At 49.2% G+C, this 24,034-nt stretch overlaps 3 protein-coding genes across 3 annotated transcripts; 2 read left to right on the top strand and 1 right to left on the bottom strand.

Moving 5' to 3' along the window:
- Window positions 1-35: 35 nt before the first annotated feature.
- On the top strand, window positions 36-8,519 carry LOC130587047 (arf-GAP with dual PH domain-containing protein 1-like). The gene is given in 13 exon segments (XM_057388008.1): window positions 36-148; window positions 288-326; window positions 328-449; window positions 1,457-1,587; window positions 2,491-2,582; window positions 2,681-2,763; window positions 3,469-3,581; window positions 4,221-4,367; window positions 4,779-4,862; window positions 5,195-5,257; window positions 5,763-5,834; window positions 6,324-6,555; window positions 6,643-8,519. Coding segments are annotated over 13 exon segments (1,305 nt in total). The 5' UTR covers window positions 36-50; the 3' UTR covers window positions 6,672-8,519.
- Window positions 8,520-8,647: 128 nt separating this feature from the next.
- LOC130587058 (urotensin-2 receptor-like) lies at window positions 8,648-10,772 on the top strand. The gene has a single exon (XM_057388020.1). The coding sequence runs from the start codon at window positions 9,614-9,616 to the stop codon at window positions 10,691-10,693; it is 1,080 nt and encodes a 359-aa protein (XP_057244003.1). The 5' UTR covers window positions 8,648-9,613; the 3' UTR covers window positions 10,694-10,772.
- A 2,283-nt stretch (window positions 10,773-13,055) lies between these two features.
- LGALS1 (galectin 1) lies at window positions 13,056-16,784 on the bottom strand. The gene is made up of 4 exons (XM_057387997.1): window positions 16,700-16,784; window positions 15,064-15,143; window positions 13,662-13,833; window positions 13,056-13,264 (listed from the first exon to the last, which is right to left on the bottom strand). Exons 1-4 carry the CDS (start codon window positions 16,706-16,708, stop codon window positions 13,121-13,123), a joined length of 405 nt encoding a protein of 134 aa, XP_057243980.1. The 5' UTR covers window positions 16,709-16,784; the 3' UTR covers window positions 13,056-13,120.
- Window positions 16,785-24,034: the final 7,250 nt, after the last annotated feature.

Raw genomic sequence — 24,034 nt, 5'->3', positions numbered from 1 at the left:
ATGCGGAAAAACCAGTTCTGTGGTTAATTGCTGTACTTCCCTCCACGCCCATGGGGCAGATCTCCTCCTCTTCCTCACTCCTCTCGAACAGTCTGGGTGCACTTCAGCCTCCAGCCTCTTTGCCCCTGCCTGTGCTCAGCTGGCTCAGGTGCACCGACAGGCCTCTGTGCCCTTTCCATTGACCTTAACCTTGAGCTTCTCCTGCCTTCCTCTTTTCCCTCTGYCTGCTAGAGCTGTTTTGCTGCTGGCTCCTTCTCTCTTGGATAACACAGTGGGTTGGCCTGCAGGTGTATAAGGCGTAGGCAGCTGCCCTCCTGGCCCTGTCCTGCCCTGTCTGGAGAGATACCATTCGGAGCTGATGGCTGGAGGAAAGGAGCGGAGCGTGAAAGCCCTGAAGGAAGTGTGGAAAAGAGCAGAGAACTCTTTGTGTGCAGACTGCGGGAAACCAGGTGAGTCTCCAAATGATGCTGGAGGAAGAGTTGGGAAAGAGGAAGCAGGGAGCTGGGGCTGATCTCTAGTGGCCACTTGGTGTTGGCTGTCTGGATTGCACAGGAGCCTGGGGCAGAGAGAAAGGGGAGGCAATGCTGTGGTTATTAATTTCCTCTCCCTGGAAGTGGGTTGGCAAGGGAGGAAGGAGGGGATGCTGCCATAGCACTGGTGGGAAGAAGGACAGGGTTGTGGGGGTGCCACAAAAACTGGGGATGCATAGCTGCAGCACTGTGGGTTGTAGTCATGTCAAATCTAAAATGCAAATCGAGGTCATGCCCAGTCAGGACCTGACAGGAAAGCTCCCAGTGAAATCCTAGCTGCTCCAGAAAGAAGGCATGATTCAGGAAGGCATTATCTCTGCCATGACTCAGCTCTGAACTGACAACGTGCCACAGTTGCCTAGGAAATTTCAACTACTGAAGGGCTTGCCCTATCAGAAGGGTACCCAGTTTAAGGTCTACAAGTGCTAAAAACACCCATTGTATGCCCCCAAAAGGAATGCACCACCCAACCCAAATTAAGTCTAGGCAAATTAGTAACACTGCCTTATTAAATTCTTCCAGGAGAATTTTAGATCCAAGGTTGTTTTCCACTTCCTGAACTAAATACTGTTGGGGGTTTGCTGTGATGCACTAAACAGCTCCTGGAGTCTTTTCCCAGAGGTGGTTTCATTTTCGTCTGGGTGATCCTCTACACAAAGGGAGTTCGCAGAGCACTTAGAAGTTTTTCAAGATATACGTCAATAAAAATTCAGACAAAATGATTGAAACAGGGAATGGGGGACTAACAGCTGGAAAAGTCCAGCTTTCTAGTCCGGAAAACCCATCCAGGCCTTGGGTGTTAATTAATGAGGTCTGGTGAAACTGTGGTTGCTCAGCTCGCTGTTTCCCAGGACTACATTGCCAGGTGAGGCATGTCTCCCAGGGAAATCCACCACTTCTAGTCATATTATTTTTCATATCCTCAGATCCTGACTGGGCATCCTCTACTTTGGGTGTCTTTATATGCCTTAACTGTTCAGGAATCCACCGCAACATCCCTAGCATCAGCAAAGTCAAATCCTTGAAGATGGACCACTGGGATGATGCACAGGTGCAGGTGAGATCTTTATCTGTGATGTCTTTATCCCCATTAGTGTACCAGGTGGTTTGGGACTAGGCTATATACTCAGTGTCCTGGCAAAATTAGCCCTTTGACCTCTCAGAGTTGGAATGTAATCTGGTTTAATCTGTTCGTTTTCTACCCACGATACTCAACTGTGTATAACTCCCCGTGACCCACTGGCAGAAGGAGGATACACTTGCCTTATTTGTCTCCTCATGTCCTGCTTTTTGTCAAATGCAAAGCTCTAGCCATGTATCTTTCTAAGGCTTAGGGTCTTTGTTGCTTCAGATTGTTTTCCACTTGCCAAGACTATCCAGCCTCGATGTCTCCTCTTGATTCCAGCAGTCCAAAGGGAAAATCTTGGGCAATTCCATTCTCAGAGAAGAGCTTCCAGATATAATATGATCTCTTGAGAAAAATGACATTTATGGGAACTTGATTTCTCCTCATTACAGCCCCCTCAACTCACAAACCTTCAGGGGACTGAAAATATTTTCTGAAGATCCAAAGAAAATAATCTGTGTCTCGTTACTCTTTGGAAGAGGACCAAAGAGGTTTGGAATGTTCTTCGAGATGGCGTTGCATAGCTGTTGTCAAACTCTCCAGATGTGGGGCATGGCAGCAAATCCACTGAGTGTGTGTGCACCCAGCCTTAAGGAAGTGACATTTATGGCCCTCTGTTGATTCAGGGGCAATCAGTGTTAAGTCTGCGTGTAGATGAGACCTTTGAGACCCACCTTCCTGCAGCCAGACTGCTGGAATGTTGCAATGGAGGGGAAAGAAAGTGCTCCATTAGAATTTGGTGTGCATCTAGCCTTATAGTGGGTCAGGAAAGAAAAAGGTCCAACATGAATCTACATCAAAGGCAAGACACTAACTCTCTGTCTAACTCTACAGTTTCTGGCCAAGCATGGGAATGCTGTGACTAAAGCCATATATGAAGCTCACATCCCTATTTACTATTACCAGCCAACCTACAATGACTGCCAGTAAGTTTCTGCATACAAAAGAAAAGAGGGAAGGGAAATTCTCTGTTCCCCAAATTCCTCTAGTTAATTTCTGAGCTACCTGTCACCTCTCTCTATAGAGTGCTGAGAGAACARTGGATACGGGCCAAATATGAACGCAAAGAATTTACTGAGCCGGGAAAACAGCTGCCATATTCTGATGGTATGAACACAACATTAAAAAATCTTGCCTGTTGCCTCTGCTGGAAACTTCTGAGCATCATGAGGTGTCAGTGTTGCAAATCCCACAAGTACTCCTGAGAACTGAATTAGTGCTTACGGGGCATAGTTTTGGGGCATTAAATTGTGGGCAACATAGGCTGGCACTGCCACAGGCTGCTTAAAAGCTTGATATTATCAGCTAGCATTTTTCAAAGTAATTTGATGTCTTGGTGGAGACAGACACCTACAATAAGGAGTTTCTGTCCTGCTGCGTGCCACCCCCTCTAACCATGGCAGCTGTCCTTGAAATGCCCCTGCCAGTCCTGTGACACAGGGCATCAGAGCTCAAGGGCCTGCAGAGTCAAGTGGGAAGAGTTCTGGTCCCACACCAGAGTCTGCATGGGCCAGCACTCCCCTGTGCCCAGGAGACAACTCTCACACTGTCAGAGGTAGTAGTGGGAGCAGGACTAGGAGGTGGGAAGAATCTAGGAATGTCTTTTGGTGAGCATTTATCTGCACTGCAAACATGGGAACACCACCATCTTTAGCTGTAAGTCATATGTGAGACTCCTTAAGTATTTAGTCTCTGCAACAGTCCATCATGCTTTATCCCAGAGGGGTGGCTGTGCCCCAAGCTGCGTGCGGCTCTCTGATGCCTACCATGCCTGTGAGGGAATGCTATTAAAAGTGGCTTTTCTGCTCCAAGGGGTGAAGGAAGGCATCCTTTGGAAGCGAGGTCGAGACAATGGGCAGTTCCTACCCCGCAAGTTCCTCTTGTCTGAGAGAGAGGGATGTCTGAAGTATTTCACCAAGCAGGATGTGAGTATGGTGGTCAACTCCCACCTCAGTGTGTACTCCACCCAGAGCAGAGGGGTCAYAGAGATGTTCTGATTTCCTATGGGTGTTTCTGAGGTTGCTTTGTTCATCCAAGCTCAGGGATGAAAACAGAACCACGTCATTGAGGARAAGAGTCCCCTTCCTACTTGTCAGAGTGACTTTTCCTCATGTTCTCCCTTTGTACTTCCCTCACTGCTGAGAAAAGGATTGATCTTTCACTTCACTCCTATCCATTTGCCTGGATGTGTAGTCCTGCACCATTCCTGGGACCAGCCTCACCCCACTGTGAGCCAAGTTTGCAAAAACCTTTTCTCTGTTTGGTTTTGAGGAGGGCTACTGTTCTGTTTGTTCATCTCCCTGAAATGAGTGGGACAAGAGTTAATGTGCTGTCATGAGGGAGGGAACAGCTCAGGGTAGGGAGGAGCAGGACATGCCATTCAGAGGAACCTAGACAAGCTCAAGAAGTGGGCTGATATGAGCCTCAAAAGGTTTAAAAAGACCAAGTGCAAGGTCCTCCACCTAGGTCAGGCTTCTGACCCTGCCTTATCCCACTTAATCAGTAGCTCAGGTTTCTTTTCTTCTAGTGTTGCTCATGTATGATCAATGCCATTCTGTTTTCAGGCCAAAGAACCCAAAATCAGTGTTAAAATAGATATAATCAATGCTACATTCCAGCCAGAGAAGATTGGGAACCCCAATGGGCTTCAGATCACCTATCTCAAAGACAATAAGACGCGGAATATATTTGTCTACCATGAAAGTGGAAAGGTATCTGGTTTTAGCATCAAACAATACAAAGCCATTGAGGTGCTTTGAGGAGCTGCTGTTATTAAATAATATGAAGCATGGGTAGGATGGGGTGTGTGAGTGTGAGTTGCTGTGGGTAATAGGGTGGGGGTTCTGGCTCTGTGTTTGTGTATTTGCGATAGARTTTTGCTGCAGGGAGCTGGGCAGGAGCACTGGCTGAGTTGGTTTGTGTGGGAGGGATTCTATAGAAGATGTGCTGCCTGTGCATGTGGGGAATAGAGCAGCCGTGCTGGATGTGTGCATGTTAGGGAGATGCTGCAGAGGGAGAGCTGACTGTTTGTAGTTAACCCAGGGCTGGGTGCAGCTGGGTAAGTTTAGATGGCCCCCTGTTGCTCTGGCTGAGCTTTCTGTCCTGTCCTGTTCCATTCTCAGGAGATAGTGGACTGGTTCAATGCCATTCGCTCTGTGCAGTTCCATTACCTGAAGGTRGCATTTCCCATTGCCAGCGATAATGAGGTAAGGCAGCACTGGAGCGCAGTGCTAAATGTCCCGCTGCTCATATTATAAAAGAGCTCATTAGTTACTATTATAACCCCAGGTATGGAAATGGAAATTGCAATGTAAAGACAGAGGGATGAGAAGATGTGTTTAAAGGGTCTGTGGTGGTCAGAAAATGGCCACTCTCTATTGTTTCTGGGCATTTTGGAGGCAGAAGTGATGTCTAGCTAGGCAGTTTGGGAAGTATAAATTTAGAAGACGACTGAATTTGGGGCAATAGAAGGGTGTGGGAGGGAAATGAGTAGCGAAGAAGCACAGCTAAGTGAATGTTACTCTCACCGTTTTGTCAGATTAAAAATCGTCTGACGAGAAACTTCTTGAAGGAGGGATACATGGAAAAGACTGGTCCCAAGGTGAGCTGCTGTGGCAGAAAAAATCTAACAGGGACAGAGCACCACTGGCTGTCCCKACCTCAATGTTTTTCTCCTGCTCTTTCCTCATTCCCCCCTGACTCTTTAGAAACCCGTGGGAAAAGTGTGTGTGCACCAAGGGAGGGGAGAATAAAAGGAAGGGAAAGGACACATGTKAAAGTAGATGAAGCCAGAGTCCCTGCTTTCTCCCAGAGCGACAGATCTCTCTGCATGTGTCTGTGTGTGCGTGACCTTACAGGTATTTAGCGTCCAGATTTCTCCTGTCTCAGCTCTGGGGTCCTTCATGGAAGTTCAAGAGCTGGGGACAGCAGCTGGGACTGAAKAACCCAATACTGATCCGCACTCTCAGCTCAGAAAGGGCGAGGAGGAGGTTGCTGTTAAGGCAGGGGCTTGCTTCAAGTGGTTGGGATGAATTTGGGGTATCCATTCGCACTGCTCGCAGCAGAGGGCACTGTGTCTTCACACATGTCACCTCTTCTTTTCACAGCAGAGAGAGGCTTTTAAGAAGCGCTGGTTCACGCTGGATCACCGCAGACTCATGTACTTCAAGGATCCTTTGGTGAGAGGGAGATGTGATCGCCGGGCAGCTGCGGGCGACGGTGCTGAGGGCAGGGTCAAAGTGCAGAGTCTGTGCTCTGCAGTAAGGGTGGCTTGCAGGTTTCCCAGCTGCTATGAGTGGACTCCAKGTCTTCCCCTTTCCATTCTATTTAGTTCATCACATGCTTTCTGTGTTTGTTTCACAGCCTGCAAACAATGGGAACAYGGAGGGCAGCCATATAAAGGTGGTGATGTGGGGGGTGACAAAGAGAGATGAGAGCAGCAGTTCCTCTCTCAGACCTCTTGAGATTTAGGCCCTTATTTTTTCYTTTTCAATACTACCTTTGAGCATAGGCTCACTGCTCTTCTGAATCCCCTGACGACCTCCAAAACTTTTTGCTGCTATGTTCCTGATCTTCAGACACCCTCCTCCTGTCTTTAGGTGCATTTTAATGATTCCCATGTTCATCTGGGATCCCATAAATTGCTGTTTTTCCCTCTTGATGTGCAGGATGCATTTGCAAAGGGTGAGGTATTTGTGGGCAGTGGAGAGAATGGATATAGCGTCCAGAAGGGATTGCCTTCAGGGACACAGGGCAACTTCTCTTGGCACTGTGGCATCACCATTGTCACCCCTGACCGGGAATACCTCTTCACCTGTGAGACAGAGAGTGACCAGCTGGAGTGGATCAGAGCCTTCACTAGTGTCATCAACCAGGCCATGACACCACAGGAATATGCAAGTAAGTGCCTGGATGTTGTTTCCTTCCCCTCCTGCCACACCTGTTCGGGTTATTTCCCTAATGCACTGCCTTTTTTCTTCATTACAGTTGAAGCCTACTTCAAGTTTAAATCCTAGGAAGCCATGCTATGACTCGACTCTGCCTGGTCCTGTTGGAGAGGAGATTGACATCAGAGAAACACAGCGCTCCTGGAGCACCCTTTGAAGCACTTTTGCCCCCATAGAATACCCACTTTGTTTTGAGGGCCCAGTTAAGCTGCTTCTTTTCAAGTGCCAGACTTTGTACATCTGAATCCTCAGAACAACCTGTCCCTGTTCACTTGCTGTGTTCTGACTGGATACTGACAGGGCTTGCCTGTCAGTTAGACCTTGAAAACTTTGGCACTTACTGTGGTGGACATGGTACCTAGCATCACTCCTGCATGAAACTGCAGACAGCCACCCACCTTACACAAGAAAACAGCTGTCTGGCTGGAGCCAGGCATCCTAGCGGGTTACAGGATCTGCTGGACCAGAAGAGCCTGTTCCTTTATAAGAAATGTCAGTTCTACTGGTGACAGAGATGTGAAACATCTAGGTATTTGATCAGTTAGTGCAGTGGTTGACAAAGGTCACTTAAAAGATATAACCTAACAGGCAAATGTRAGGCCTGTTTCTTTCTGCTAGGTATGGGCTTGAAAGCTTCTTTAGACCCCATTTGTGTGCCAACCTTCCACCAACTGCTGCAGAGAAGATTAAGAGATTATCTCAAAAATTATGTGGATATACATTTGGGTATGTGAATAATGTGTGTGTGCACATGTAACAAAAAGTGAAGGAGGTGGAATACTGCCTTAGGAAAGATACTGTGAGGGATATTCATGCCTCTGAAGATCAGCTGCCAAACTTGAGTCTATCAAACCAATGGTGAGAGGTTGGGTCTTGCAGAGAGCAGCTGATAGCGTGTGTAGAGTTCAGAGTCTGCTGTCTCTACTAGAGCCTAGGGGTTGATATCTGAATGTAGATCTCTGCTCCCTCATTCTCTGCATGTCAAAGGCCTGGCACTTGCATCCTGACCCACACATTACCTAAGTTTATTTTGTGTATCACACATATGTATCATTGTACATAGTAGTATAACAGGGGAAGTCTGTATGTTCATGTTATATTACTAACAGGCCAAAACACTAAATCATCCTGTGAGTCTTGTCTTAAAGCTCATCTCTTGAAGCTCTCTTGGGAGAGCTATGTTTCACATGCTGGAAGGAGCAGTTGAGCTCTGCTGGTGACKGTAGTATCTGATGTGTTTGCAGTTTTACGCAGGCAGTGTGAGAGAAGGTGTTTCATGTTAAGGGGAGCTAATTGGAATTAATACAACCAGTATTTTAATTAGCTCCTAAAGAAATAAATAAAAAAATACCACTGTAATTTATTTAAACTTTCTAAACTAGCTGATTTGTTAACTGCTAAGGTATGAGGTTCTTTCTAGGAAAAGAGCACAGATAATCAAACAAAAAGTCATAGCTATTCATTGTATTTTGTGGGACATGTGGACTGTGATTATTCCCATCAGAGCCAAATAGGCAGACTCACGATGCCCCTCTGCTTTTCTGGGGACCCCGCTCTTTGGCAAGACCACCACAATCTGTTGGGAGCATCAAATTCCTGAATGACAAGCAGCATCACTCATCCTGCTGCCAGGAGTGCAGCATSGAAAATATCCACGTAAAAGCATATTTTCACTGCATTTTGCTTATCTCTTCCAGTTTGGAGCATGATTTTCCTGAAAACCCAAGGTCTTTGCACAGTGAGGGTAGTACTGACGGAATGCTTCCCTCTCCTGTTTGCTGCTGAATTGCCACTGCTGGAGATGAGCAGAGGCATTTGACTCAGCCGCAGGGAAGTTAATACACTGCTGATGCAAAAAAGTGTGGCTGGAGTGGCCTGAAACCCTGAGCTAACAGCAGAGTACATGTAGTGTGGTGCATCTGCCTCTCCTCTACTGTCCCCCTGTGTCTTCCCTGAGACAATGAGGCTCAGATGTGAGGAAAGAGCAGGGTAGCATCAGGCATCGGTATCATGTGATGGTGACTCACTAGAAGGTGGTGGTGCCTACCTAATGGGCTTCTGCTCCCTGCTCTGAGGCCAGACAGCTTCCCTGGGCTTCCAGGGAAGGAGGGGGTAATCTTAGAGGAGGAGGATGGTCTTTGTGGAGAGGAARGAAAGTCTGTGTGGCTGCTCCCTGCCTATTGCACTTCCTGGGCTGGCCCTTGTTTCCCTTCTAAAGCTGCAGCATGATGCTTTCCACCCTCCTGGCCATTTTATGGAGCTCTGTCTTTCACTCATCTCCTCTCTCAAATGAGGGCAACTGTACGAAGGGAAATGGGAAAAAGAAAAGGAAACAAGAAGGAAGAGGGAGCAGGAGAAAGGTGCAGGATGATAGGGGGGAAGAAAGCAAGTCTGCCAGAAAGAGGAGGGAGCCAGTAGAGCTCCTCAGCTAGTGGCTAAAAGCTCAGTATAAACTGGGACTGTGTTCACACTGGTGTGTGAAGCTGAGTCAGGCACATTCCTCCATGCGGTGGTCAAGGCAACTCGCAAGGGGTTGGTTCAGTGGGGCAGAGCCCACCTCTCCAAAGCCTGTCTGAGCTGAGATGACACAGACTTGGGAGCAGAAATCCACTTGTTCACGAAGTCTTCTGTTTCCTTGAGCCCAGCAAACTCTGGAGAAGCAACAAATAAGGAGCTGGTGAAGAAAAGAGACGTTTCCTTCTGGCTGGCAGAGGTTTTCTTGCACCTATTGGTCTTGAAGAGAAGTTGCCCCTGTCTTGGCCCTTTCATGGTTAAGGAAAACAAYCAGACAGAGCTTGTGATGGACAAGATCAGCAAAATGGACTGGGCAGCTGGAGGTGAGGAATAGACTTTTCTGGAGCATCCTGTCTATGTCTGATGAACTCTCCCCATTCTTCCCTTGGCTGCTTTGCTGTTAAGGCTAAACGTGTCCTGTAGAGTGAGGGGGGAAGGCAGGAGGAAAGAACAGGTCTCTGAGAGCTTGATTTACTCTTGCTCAACGTAACCCAAAGATGTCTTGCAACCCTTTTGTCATCAGCCCAAGGCCTGGAGAGGATCTCAAGGGTGGCAGTTTCTTGGAGGAAAGCAGTGGTGGGGGTGATGACAGCAATGTCATGGGAGAGGACAGCCTGGTCAYGGGGCCACTGGGCACAGTGCTGCTGGTCATGTGCCTCACTGGGATGGTGGGGAACATCTACACTGTGGCAGTGGCTTCTGRCAGGGTGGCAGGCTGCTCAGCGGGCTCCTTGGGGGTCTACATGATCAACCTTGCCCTGGCTGACCTCCTGTACCTCTCCACCATCCCCTTTGTGGTTTGCACCTACTTTGCCCATGACTGGTTCTTTGGGGATGTGGGTTGCAAGCTTTTGTTCAGCCTGRACCTCCTCACCATGCATGCCAGCATCTTCCACCTGACCGCCATGAGCCTGGAGAGGTACTGGGCCGTGGCCAAGCCTCTGCAGGCCAAGCGGGCCAGCAATGCCTACYGCAAACTGGCCAGTGCCATCCTCTGGCTGCTATCGCTGCTGCTTACGGCCCCCATGATGGTGATGACTMAGCTGCGCGAGGGGGACGGCTCCCACAAGGGCATCTGCACCCCCACCTGGACGCCATCAGCTTTCCGACTCTACCTGACGGTGCTGTTCACCACCAGCGTCCTGGCACCTGGCGCGGTGCTGGCCATCATCTACACCCGCCTGGCCCGGGCATACCGTTCCTCGGCCTGTGGCCTGGGGCTTCTGGTGACCGGCCGGGCCCCTGCCCGGCGCCTCGTCTCCAGGATCTGTGCCATCGTGGTGGCCTACTGGGCCTGCTTCCTCCCCTTCTGGGCCTGGCAGCTGGCTGGGCTGTACCAGGGAGAGGGGCTGGGCATTGGCCCCACTGCCCAGGCCTACCTCAACTTTGCTGTCACCTGCCTGGCCTATGGCAACAGTTGTGTCAACCCCTTCCTCTACACCCTGCTGGCCAGCAGCTGCCCCTGGCGCCCTGGCCAAGCCTGCAGCCCCGGCATGGCTCGCCCTGCAGCACCCTCTCAGCAGCCTGTGGGAAGCCGCAGAATCCCCCTGACTTTCAGGGAGCTTCGGGGTCTGTGAGGGAAAGTGATGGATGAGCAGGCTGGGAACATCTAACCTTTGGCTGGGGACAGGTTGAGAAATAAAGTGTATCACCTTCCATGCCAGCATGCAGCATCTTTCATCAGTGTTGTTGCAGTTCTTTCTCCTTTTCATGACTGCTCATCTGCTCAGCTGGGCAGGGAGAGTACTCGTCTCAGGGATCCTGACTCCATTCTCAGGTCCTTCAGCCCTCACACACCAGCTTCCACCTTGCAAAAGGCTGGGGAGTGGGTGGAAGGGAGCAGTCAGCTTTGAAATGTCTAAATTATATAGTTGGAGAACCTTTGCCACCCCTCATCTCCTTGCTAGCAACCAGCCAAGCCATAACAAAGTCAGGACAACAGTGAGTCATAGATTTCACAAGAGCAGTGAGTCACTTCAAGAAACAGCCACGCTAGCAAGAGGCCTCCCTAAGATTCTTACTCCTGTGGTAAAGSTTTTTTCACTTCAGCTTTCTTCAAGAAACCTTTATCAAAAAATCTTTGAAGAATCTAAAGAAAGACTGCCAAGTGTAGATAAGAGGCATTGTGAGGTCACCCTGTAGTACAGCTCACAGAGTCCAGCGCATTTGTTCAGCTTTTGGGATCAGCCCAGCAGAGGAAGCTGCAAAGAGAGAGCTCTCCTCTGTGTCCATTATCACAGTCCATGGTACCCTCACCATCACCATGGCCTTGCTGTGGCTGAGGAAAATAACCTGATTCTCTGGCCTTCCAGATGTACCCCAGTCTGCTAGACTGTGTCAACACCACTGTGTAAACTGAGCCAGGTCTCTTGCCTTGAGACCATCTAGCCTAGCATGGCTCACTTCCATCCTGCTGAGCCTCTCTTCTCCAGAAAGGATGGCTTCATCCTTATCATCCCACGGGAAGAGTSCCCAAGCTATGGTGTCCCCCTGCCATGCCTATGCATAGGGTGGTAATGCTAGGTGTTCAATTATAAATGTAGCCCTAAAAAGAGTGTGATGTGGTCATCCAAAAGCAGACTGGCCTTAGGCAAGACCGGACTTCTAGAGAGATCCAGCTGCAGAGCCACTTATTGTTTGTACACCCCAAGCGTTCCTGCCTTTCAGCTAAGCTCTCAYATCTCTCTTCCTCCTCAGCCCCACAATTCCTCACAGCCCAGTCTCTCTCTGCATGGGTACCTAGGACACAGCACCTGGCACAGCCTCATGAATTATGAAGCAGGAACAGGAGGTACCGCTCCTGTAGGAGAAAGCTCCTGTTCTCCAGCTGCTCAGTGGGAAGAATTAGCCCAGCCAGGCCTGCAGGGAGTCCTGTAGTACATCAAATTATTAGTGTTTTGTGTTGTTCATGGCCAAGCCCAGAAGTGAGAACCTGAAGTCTGGGTCCTTTCATCCCAGACCTACCTGGTAACTGCCATGCACTGTGAACAGGGCAGATCCCACCTTTCCTGTACCCACCAGGCACAGCATGCCCAACAGCAGCAGCCATTGCTGCCAAGGCAGCATTAGACTGAGAGAGCTCCCAAGGCAGCTCTGCAGTAACATCAAACATACCTGACTGCCTCAGACTCTTCAGAGTCTAGCTTCAGTTTAGACTCAGAAGTGCTCAGGCTCATTTGAGCCAAGTAAAGTGGTAACTAAAGCATAGTGCATAGATCCTAAGCATCCCACACTCCAGCTGGACATTGCTGCCTCTTTTAGCTCTGGATGGATCAGGAAAAACACATAGGGCAGAATAAAACCAGACCCCTCTAGGTTACTGCCCTCATGTGCCACACCATAACACTTGGTGCTTCTGCAGTTACTGGAAGAAAGGATTTGGTTGAGGAGCCCTCTGCATGCTCTGTTACACCAGAAAGGCAGCTTTTTTACTGTCTCTGTAAAGCAGCATGAGGTCCCAAGAAGACATAGGAGGAGGAGGATCARCCTCTACAGGAGGCTACAGCCAAAACTAGCACAGTTGAGGACTTTACCCACACTCCATGCCCCACTAGGTTCACCTAATATGGTCACTCAATGCTGTCTGATGCCAGCCAGGGGTKCTTAGTTTAGGCAGAGATTGATTTAATCAGTTTTATTCTGGAAGTGTAAGTCTGGACCTCAACAGTGGATGACTTTGCCTAAGAGACTCTTYTACTCTCTCTCCAGTGACAGTTAGCCCCAATGCCTCCTCCTGCAACTCTCCTTGGATTTTCAACCTTCTGTCTTTCCAGGCTTTTAACCCTCACCCTCTTCTCCATCCTTTCAAGGCTAAGCTGGCACAATTGCATCCACTGATGGTACTGAAGCAAAACTGACCACCCTCATCCACCCACTCCCAGCAAGGTGCCTAAACCATGAACGTTTGCAATATTAAACAGATCAGATTTTGAGAGTTAGTACACCAAAACTCTTGTTTATTGATTGCTTTTTCTGTATCTTTGAGATGGAGGTGTCAGAAAAAGTTATTCCCAGCTGAGGGACTGGAGTGTGAAGTCCCCTTGTGTATCAAAGTAGTCAAAGACAGAGAGATTAAGCCGGTTAGGGAACGTGAACTGGTGGCCTGGCAGGTGGACTGTCACATCATTTGGGCTGACAGCAAAGGTGATCTGCAAGACAAATGAAAAAGTCAGAGAAAGTCTCCTCAAGCGTCTCCACTCTGCAGCATTGTTGTGCCACCCTCTGCTTCTCAGGATGAAGAAGTCAGTAGAATAACCTGTTCTTCAACAGCAGGAGTGTTATTCTGGTCTCCCAAGAGATGCTCATTCCCTGCTCTGTTCAATAGTATCATCTTTGAGCCAGATGGAGCTTGCACATTTGATCCCCACCCTCCATCACTGCCCAGATATCTGAGTTGTGGCACTGGCCAAGCAGGAGAAGCCAGCCACCTCCTGTAAAGACAGCCCTGAGACAGCCCCTGCAGCTGGGTGTCCTGTGCCAAACACCCTCCCTTCACCAGAGTATGTACAGAGAGTGTATATATATATAAATATTTGCATGCCTCACCTCTGCTGTGCCCCCTTTCTGGAAAGGAAAGACAGTCTCCCTGTGCTCTGCACCCCACTCTTCCACCTTCTTTGAGTTGCACACRATGGTGTTCACATCACCATGAGCATCAAAACGGGGGTTGAAATGAAGTCCGAGGAGGGTAGAATCCTTCCCCAGATTCATCACAAAGCTGCAGAGAACAAAAAGTAGACATCAGTACAGCTAAGAAAAAAAATTGTAAAAAACTATCCTATGGAAGCATGTTTCTCATTACCATGAGCATCCCTTGGTTTGTTTCTTCAAGCCCAGATGAAGGTAACCTAAGATAAACCCTTTGCTAAATTACACAGCTTCCCTAAAGAGAAGGTGCTGTGGCAGTAAGGGGTATTTTCCTCTTCTGGGGTGATAGGCTCCAGAGTGCCTGGGAGAGAGACCACTTTGTTTCCTCAAAGCTTTTAACAAGAGAATGGTTCAGCACACAGACTCCTGAACAGAATTATCCTACAACCAAACCAGTTCCCAAGGAGTCAGCTGCTTTCCACAGATTTCCTTTCAGTCCTGAACAGTTAGATAGTGCTGCATCCTGCCTGACAGCCACTGGCTTCTCCCCATCCTGTAGGCAGCTGAATAATTACCATGTCATTAGCTATTCTGAACTATATGCAACAGTAGTGGGAGGAAGCTTCCTAGCCTAGTGTCCACCTTGCCTTCAGGCCTCTTACCCAGATGAGAAGAGGCATATTATTTGGCAAGAGAGAGCCTGGGAGGCTTCCCTCAGACAGTATCAGACTTCAAAGGCACTGGGAAGAGCTGGGACATGTTTCGTGGAACACCGCTAGTGCTGGYACAGTGGTTACAGGCTCCACCTTACCTGCAAAGGGGCCCCACAAGCCACAGACATGCACGAGGGCTGGGGGCTGCTGCAGAAGCTCTGCTGGGAAACCCAGTCACCCCGGGCCTACACATTTAGGGGTACATTTTCCACTTAAGCCCACCTGCCTGCTCACCCCCTTTCTTCCTTCTTTCCTCACCACCATGTGAGAGGCAACTCAGCTGGGGCACTATAAGTGTCCCTACTCCTGGGCCATCTTCGTGCAGGAGAGAGGATGTGGTGAAGCAGATGGTGATTTGGTCTCAACCCAAATCTCAGTATAGATGCAGCTTCCATTTCCTTTACCCTGTGCTAGAGAGGATGTGGTCACTGCCAGTGTGTGCAGCTGGAACTCCACATCTGCTTTGGCTTAGCCCCTCGGCAGTAGTGTGTCTGCAATGTGCATTAGGYGATGACTCACAGGGAAGCACTGCTGCTGTTAACCCCTTCTCCTCTTCCACCCAAGGAACAGGCTCCATTAGCCGGCACCTTTTGCAGACCCCTCAGTGCGGTGCCTTGTCCGTGCCTGGGCAGCGCAGCGCAACTCACCTCTTGGCATTTGGTGCAATTTTCCCCTTGACAGTGAGGCGCTGGCCGGGYTTGAGACCCAAGTTGGTACACACTGGTCCCTGGGGAACGTGGAAGCAGAGACATTAGCTGAGTACCTGGTGGCTCACTTCTGACTTGGCAGCTCTCCCTGCTGCCTTTCAAGACATGCTTTGGACTGATGGAGAAACAGGGAAACTCCCTTGCCCTAGGGCAGTGCTGCAAGGACACCCCAGAGAGGTTACCCCATCACATGGTACAGTTGATTGGTACTCGATTTCCCAATCTTTCCCTGCTGCTCTCATCAACATATCTGTATTTCATGGCAGGGAAGAGTAAATACCTGAACGCTCCAGTCACACCTCCCCATCCCACACCCATGTGCTTTGTGGGTCTCATGTCATCCCACACAAGTCTGTCTGGGATGGATGGATGGAAGGGATGGAGTCTCCACTCCCTTCCCCTATCTTGTGTTTGAACTTCAAGCCTTGCCCAGGTCCAAGGGCTCAGACACCTTGCCTCCCATCTCCCAAGGGCTTGGGCTTTTTTTTCACAGGCTCAGTATTTGCAAGAGCATTCTCATGCTCCACATTCCCCCCACCTTCTCTGTAGGAGGACTAAAGTATCCTGGAAAACCCATCTGTAGGCATTTTTCATCAAAGCAGAGGCAAGACCTCAAGAAAACTGAAAATCTTTTCCAATCCCACTTTAAAAAATAAGCTTGCACTTGGGACAATTTCTGCTTAATCTCCCTCAGCCTAATAAAAGACAAATTAACCAAAGCAGGGCAATCACTCTTCTAATACAAGCACCTCCCTGGCAGTCACAGAATGCTTGGGGCTGGAAGGGATCTCGGAGATCAAATCCAACCCCCGCTGCTAGAGTGGATTCATGTAGAACAGGTTGCACAGTGACATATCCAGGTGGCTTATGAATATCTCCTGAGCAGCAAACTCCACAACCTCTCTGGACAGCCTGTTCCAGTGCTCTGTCACTCTCACAGTGAAGTTTTGCCTCATATTCAGCTATAACTCCCTGTGTTTCAGTTTGTGCCTTTTGTCCCTTCCTCTGTTGCTGGGCAAGTCTGAGAAGAGTTTGGCCCCTACTCGTGATACCTGCTCTTAAGATAACCTCTCTGACCTATTAAGATATTAGTACATAGTCCTTGACATTCACAGGACACTTCTTTAAGGCACATTCCTTCCAAGAAAGAGACGAATAACAATTCAATGACTCATGAAAACTTCAGCCGGAAAGCAAGCAGCAAGGCTGCCAAGAGAAGATGCTCAGACAGCAATAAATGTTACTGCAGCAGCTTCCCCAGAGCAGAGCTGCAGTAAAACAAGTTACCCCACCTCAGAACTCAACCCAGCAACGATCCCCTCATGTGCCGCCCCAAAGGGATCCTACAGAAAAAAAAAACCACTGCTGCCAGAACACAAAATAGCAGCCAGCCCTCTGTAGGGGATGAAGCAGGAATCTTTCCTCACCAGCAGCAAGCACTCAGCTCTAGCAGACCGTCTGACACAGGGGCTGATGTGCAGGTGGAGAAGGCTGGCACAAGCACCCCCACACCAAGCCAACACATTCCCCACAGTTCGACCTTCAGCARAGCTTCCTCATCCCTCTCTCTACTTACGCAAGACATGGTGCTGCTCYGCAGGGTAACGCTCCTCTCCACTGAGGTGCAAGGGTCCCAGGCAAGTAGCTCCTAGAGCCCCTCCCTTGCCTTTAAATAGATGGAGAGCTGAGTTGTCTCAGCCCTCCTCCACCACATGCACCAATAGAAAGCGTAGTAGGGATTGGTTTTGGAAGGAGGGAAGGTCTAGCAGGCAGAGTTGCCTCCTTCCACCCTCAMCCAGCCTCCTTTCCAGGATGCTGAACACAGCCCTTCCAAGCAGGCTGCCAGCCACTCCAGGAGGAGATCCAGCTGCATGTGGCCATGAATCCAATGGAAAATAGTTTTACAATGAATGTTTTATTATCCAAGGCTTTTATCCCACATGGAAAATGGTCAGATGGATTGAGATTTGGCAGGAAGGGTCTGGGGTGAGGACTGGGCTCTTCAGCTCTAGTTAAATCAAAGAAGTAGAAAAAATGTCACTGAGTGCACACGGTGCCTCAGAAACTCTTTGTGGTCAGGTGAAACCCCAGTAACAGAGAACTGAAGCTGCATCCAGGGTCACCCAAGTGCACTATGAATCCTTTCTGTCCCCAGAGACTCCCCAGCTGCTGACCCAGCCTTTATCACCCACTTTTGTAGGCACAGGAACCAAAGGAGGGAAAACAGTCCTTTTTCTACAGAACCCATAAGCACCCTCACAATTGTACACTTCATCTTGGCTGCAGGGCAGAGTAAGGCAGGAGGAAGCTTCCTTGGAAAGTTTGGGAGAAATTATCTGGGAAAGCACTGTGCCCAGCTCTAGCTGGGACTTGGAACACAGCTAGGACCTGAGGAAGAAGGGGATGGGGGCAAAATGCTTGAATCACAATAAGCCATAGGATCTATGTCTCTTATACATCGTGTTCTCTTTGTGGCAAGTATGATTCACTCTGGGTGAAAGGATTCCTTTGGAAAAAGTTACCCAATTACTACATGGCTCAACTGTAATTACACTGAATGAGGAGGGAAAAATTCAGGCAGTGTGCCAAGCCTGTGGCTTAGAGCTCTCCTTGTCTCGCATGTTTGCCTCTAAATCACAAGACGCTCTGTGATTTCCTTAAGGGGCCCAGAACTGAAACTCTCTGAAACATTTTTTCTTCCATGCCTGTGAGGCCCGTCAGTTTCCCATCTGCTGAGGATGTGAGAGTCCTTAGCCCTCTTCCCCCTTCAAGTATGACCCCTGAGGATGGCGCTACTGAGTATTTAACTTGATGCCATCAATGCCAGCAGCAGTAGAAGGGAGACCCTCTTGCCTGCCTGCTGGGGAGGGCAGAAACAAGCTCCAGACTTTGGCCAGGTTGCTGATCACCCCATGACACAAGGGGGCTACAGCAAAGGCTAAAGTGCTCCTYCCTATCTGACATATCTGCTCACTTTTCCTCCCTGTGGTCACTTTTCTCAGGGTTGAGCTCTTGAGCCTGATCAAGGGATCATGTGGTGCAGGACGAGAAGTGCTCCATTAGCAGGAGGAGAATAAGTAAATAGAGTCAGCTTCCCCCTGCTTGGGATGTGCGTGTAACTAAATCAATTCCTTTCAAATCCAAGATTTTGTGAGACTAAACCCCAAACATCTCTCCAAGTACAYGAGCTGCTGCTGGAGTCATGGTCTAGGGGGCTGAATTAGGAAGGAATGTTCCCATGCAAGAAATGTTGGATGGGAAAGGGAAATGTTTAAATATTTGCCCTCTTGGAGATTGAGGTGGAGGAGGCCATTTGAAAAGGTATGGGGTAGGTTCTGTGTTTTTCTGCAGCATTTCTGGCAGCTGGCAGCGTGACCAAGCCTTAGCAGCCACCATGTCCTTGAATTATGTCTGTTCAGAGACCTTCCTCCAAATGCTGCTGGGGAGATTAGAGACCAGCTAAGGCTAAGAGGTGATAATGAAGGAGGTGCTACCATTCCAGAGAAGGTGTTGAAAGTTCTATTCACATCAAGGAAATTCAGGCTTCAGACTTGAGTCTACCTTGGGCAGCCTGTATTTGTCTGATGGAAGTCCAGGTTTCTCCACTGGCTTTCATGAAACCTTGAATAAATGGCATTAGCACAATAAGCTAAYGCCATAGGCAAGGGGGCCATGTGGCAGCCCATTGCCTGCAGGCCATGGGCTACCTCCATCAGGGCAATGTCACATCTGCCTTCCTACCTCTGGGTTGGAGACACCATGATGAGATGACACGCTGAAAAGCTCCAGCATCAACATCCTCACAAGGTATGGCTGAACTCAGGGGAGGGAAGGTCTCTGCTCACCCTGGTATCACACCAGGCAGGGGTGGTGTCCCCAGGTGTACTGACACTTCCTCCACCACACTGGAGACACAAAGGTGCTTGCCTGTTATTTTCAGGAGCAATGTGGTGTAGGAAGAGTCACTGTGGGTTGAGTAGGGCAGAGCCAGGCTGGCTAGGGCTGACAATCTTCACCTCCSGTCACTTCCCTCCTTATCAGGATGCAGTGGGCCAGCCAGCTAGGAGATGTGCCAGCAGTTTAGCAGCCCATTCTATCTGCAAAGGATGCAGATGAGGAAGATGAGGACAGATCACAACAGACTTTGGTATTATGGGCTTGTCCTGCTGTTTGGGAACTCAATAGTGGGTCAAGGCTCTTCTCCACCTTTACTGCCTCTCCTCACTAAGACAGCTCTCCTGCATCACATTTCACATCCCAGCTTTGCATTAGAGAGAGAGTCACTGATCTGCATTGTAACTTGGGGAGCAAAGATCTTCTTTGCTTGGTCCAAATGGAATGAGTAGATATGAAGCTGTTGGTTCAAACCGYGCTCTTGTCCATGCCAAATTCTTGGCCAGAGGGAGCCATGAGTGTGGAGAGAGGAGTAATGACTGTGGGGTATGACTTCAGCAGTGGCTCACCTCTGGTTATGACAGTGAGGCAGGTGGTGCTTGCATCTGCACCTGCTTTCTGCAAACTGGGGTTGTGTTCTGGACAGGATGGGGCTGGGAAGAGGGGATGTAGAAGAGCCAGCTGCCATGACAGGAGCAGACCAAATTCACAACCAACAAATGTCCAAGCCCAGGTATGACAACAAAGACCCACTAAGCAAGTACTATGCTAGGAGTAGGCACCCCACTCAGGTCCTGTCTGTGGACATCCCCAGTATAGCCTGTTCTTCTGCCATCTGACTCTGGGGAGCGACTCCCTAACCTCTTGCTAGCCTTTCCTTGCACAATCTGCTTGGAAAGTGCAAATTGCCTTGGAAAGTGCAAATTGCCCTTGTGAGTAATCCCAGACAGTCCTCAAAGAACTTTTGATGCCTTTGGGCCTGAACTCATCCCCCAGTGTTGGCTGTGACCCAACATTGCCATAGAAGAGGACAAGTGTTCCTGTCTGTCCCTAGGGCTGCTCATGATGCTCATTGTAGCTGTTTTCCCAGGGCCTCAGCCTTCTTCCTATACTTTTCTTGGCACTCAAAGAGTCTGGGCTGATCTCTCTATGCTGAGATGGCAYGTTTCCTAAAGATCACAGCTTCCCTCATGGACATCCTCACACCTCCCAACCTCCAAACTGTAATACAGCTTAGGCTAAAGAGGGAAACACGATTGCTAAAATAGAATTTCATCACTGTGAGTAGCTTTGATTTAGGGGCATGCCTTCTGGTCCAGCTGATATGCACTGGTATGCCTCAGCATACCCAGACTGGTCCTGCGACCTGAGGGCTGGAGTCCAGCCCCTGCAAGTTGTGGGCTTGAGTTGGAACATTGGGCYGAGCCATTGGGTGGCTCTAAACAAGGTGGTTTGGCAGCTGCCAAAGGAGAAGCCCAGCCAGGCAAGTGACTGAAGCAGAAGAGGAAGGATCTGCCCTCAGATGTTCTTGTGAGGGATGGAGCAATAGATAGGGCATCCTGAGTGATGACCTTGGAGGAAAGGGAAAAGGTCTGSCTGAAAATACAGCAGGCTATGTGACCAAAGCCCACCTCTATACCGTGCTCTTCAGCTGGGAAAAGCCTGTTTGGATGCAGTTACTCTTGCAGTGGTTTGCAACACCTTTCCACTGGGAGAGAACCTTTGTACCTATTCAGCCACTTCATATTATTTGTCCTGTGGTATTTTAAACTGAGGATTAGGTGTGCTAAACTCAGATTTATTATCTTGTGGACACAGAGCCTTACATCAGGAATGAGCCACAGCAGGATCTCCCAAGCTTTGACTGCTGAAATATTTCCAACCACATCCAATTTCCTGGATTAGGAGCCGTCTGTGAGGCTCCAACTACTGCTGACTCCAGAAWCTGTGCTTTCATTAAATCAGTATGGAAATATGTTCCCAAGTGGTGAAGATAATCCTGCAAATGTTATCAAAGGGTACCTGGACAAATGATTTATCTGGGTGAGCCTGAAGTTACAGCTTGGGGAAGCAGGAATGACTCCTCACACTAATGATGCTGGGACATGTTAGACACACCTCTAAGTGCATCCTGAGAGGTTCCCAATTCTAAGCTCCCCATCTCCTTCCCTGCACCTCTGGCTGCTCACACCAGGGCTCATCTTGCTTCTGGGGTGCAAAGTCTTGCWGCACTTGGTGGGGAAGGGGGTGCTTGTATTCTGCCCGTGGAGTGGTATCTCAGTGGCTGTGGGCTGGACACAGCACCCTGGCCAGGAAGGCAGGGAGGGAGCYGGGTGCTGGGCAATAGCCATGAGTAACATGGATCAGCCTCTGTCAATCTACAGAGATGGCTGGCCCAAACTGTTCAAGTGCTCTTCTGGCACATGAGCACAGTGAGGAGACTCCACTGAGGAGGGTTTGCTCCTCTGTGTGCTGGGGTGACAGCAGGAGAACTCCTCACCTGACCATGCTGGAAGAACTGACAGCAAAAGAGCCTTTGGTTACCTTGGACATGAAGGTCTGTGAGGCAGGAGCACAGGCATTTGCAGATCTTTAATCCCAGCCAGGTGGTGACTGRTCAGGAAGGCTCCAGCCCATCTGCTCTTCAGGTGTGCTTGGCCCAGGGCGGCACAGCAAACACAAGTCAAGGAGGAGCAGACTGACACTTTAGGAAAGCACGTTCTTGGTTTTGACACAGAGAGGTTGCCCACAATGATAAAGCCTGGATCAGGGGGTTGCTGCATGTAGAGYATTTCCAAGAGCTACAAATGTGGGTTAAGCAAAGCCTGACAATTGCTTCTGAGCCAGAGGGAAACAGCAAAGTGCGGAGAGCTGGAAGATGAATGGAGCAAGTCTTAAATTCTGTCGTAGACAAAGTACAATTAGGGACCTGGTACAACTCTGATGCTGAAGCTGATAATATTTTTCTTATTTAAAAAAATGGGAGATCAATTTCTGTCTGGTGGTGGGAATTTCCAATTTTCTTTAAATCAGTCAAGTCAAAGAACTAGAAGGAAAGGAAAAGATAGAAGTGAAAAYGAGTTGGGGTGCAGCATGTGTTGTTCAGGTTGTGCAGGCATTGAAGGCAAGGCTTCAAACCTAACCTTTAAGAAATGACAAGTTTTGAAAGTAGAGCTGCAAGCTCAGCAAATGCTGACTATAGAGGGGAAAACATTGCCACTGCTTGTCTGGACATTGGCTAATGACTTCRAGATGGCCTGCAATGTAAGCCCCACACGGCTGCTGCAGGATAGAAAGGTATTATTGGGCTAAAATATGGCGCCAAGGATTATTCCTGTGCTGCTCATTAGTGCTGGAAGTTCAAGGGCAAGGAAATGCAGCTCCATGCATGAGGGTCAGATGTTTCATCACAGGTGTGCTGGAGCAGGATAGCTGCCGGCTATTGTCTGGCTGTGGCCACCGGCTCTGTGTTGCTGCAATACCCAAATTGGTGTCCTTGAGGTGCCTTAAAAGCCTGCCATTTAGTAAGCCTATTTCAAGCCTAGAAACAACCTGCTGAGGCATATTTGCTGTCTCATCTTTTTTATTTTGTTAAATTGACTTTTGAGGTGCGCTAGGCTGAAGTTTGTTTGCTGTACTTAATATGCAAGCTGTAAGTGGATGCTGTGTTTGAACATGTTGCAGAAACCCAGATGCCAGTTCCAGCTCTTCCAACAAACAGTGCTCAGGAGAAGTATGTGGAACACAGGCACGTCCTCCTTCAATACCCTTGAGACCGAAACTCAGCTGCATGCCATTTTTCAGCAAGTAATGTGTGTAAAAAACAGCGTGGAATGATAATTCCAAAGAAAAGAGTTGCTATGAACTGGCTTTGCTGCCCGGAAGGACAAGAAGCCTGAAAACACCTGTTTGGTATTTTTTCGTATGGGAATTGGTACCTAGGGTGTGGACTGTGATGTTTGTCTCCACACGTGTCAGAAACAGCAGCAGAGATGCTCAGAAGGTGAGACCGGCAGGGAGCCTGGAGCACATCAGGCTTTACTCACTGAGACAGACCCTGCTTGGGCCATTGCATCYGCTTCAACTAATGCATTCATCTGCAACCAGTCCACGAGCCAGTATTAGGGACACATTTCATGCTTGGAGAGCCTCCAGCGTACATGGGACCACAAGGCATCAGCACAGCTGAGCAGAAGCCAAGGCAGGCAAAAGACCAACTTGGCCTTTCCAACGGAGAATGGGGCCCCACCAGACAGCAAGGGCTGAGAAAAGAGAATTGCCTTGGGCAGACATGAAGCTGCTCTCGCTGGGAGTTCTGTGGGTGGCACAGCTATCATCGCCCAGCATGGACACATCCTTCTGGCAGGGATAGAACCCCAGAGCTGGTGCAGCCTGGGACTGTGGTCCACTGCTTGACTGGGGACCCTGGGGCCCCAAAAACTCCCTTGGGGATTTCAGTAACGTGTGCCATCCTTCATGTGGTGCCCCAAACATTTAGGTGGTAGTGAGCTCTATTAGGCAGCTGCTGCCTGCCACCCTACAGCCAGCTGGAATAATTACCCTGGTAAGCTGTCTGTTATCTGCCAGGATCAGCTGCTGAAATGGGAGGGTGTTTCAGCAGCGTTTGGCACCCTGGTTTCCCTGAGGCTCATACTATTTGGGGAGGGAAAATGCAGGGTGCTTTCTGATGCCATCACAGTTTGGAGGTGGTGGAAAGCACTGGTATGCATCATCCTCTGCCATGCTGTTGGTTCCCACTCCCTTGCAAGGGATGGGTTCCCACTCCCAGACCCTCTCAAGGATGGTGGGCACACACACATCACTGCCATGGTGAGGCTATGTTGCTCTTTTGGAAGTTTTTGCAAGCAGATCCTTCCAAGGAAGCCTTTTGCAGAGCCATCTCTACCCCTACCAGCAAGAACGTCCACCCATCATCATGTCCCACACAAGGGCCTGCTCTCCCACACCTTTGGCTTCTCCAGCTTCCTTTGTTCCATGGGCAGAGAGCAGGTGCTGA

The sequence above is a fragment of the Malurus melanocephalus genome, unplaced genomic scaffold, assembly GCF_030028575.1.
Source record: "Malurus melanocephalus ecotype Western Australia unplaced genomic scaffold, MMel_1.1 scaffold_17, whole genome shotgun sequence".
Lineage (NCBI taxonomy): Eukaryota > Metazoa > Chordata > Aves > Passeriformes > Maluridae > Malurus > Malurus melanocephalus.
The sequence above is the reverse complement of the archived record's forward strand: the minus strand, read 5'-3'. Positions and strand labels throughout refer to the sequence as shown.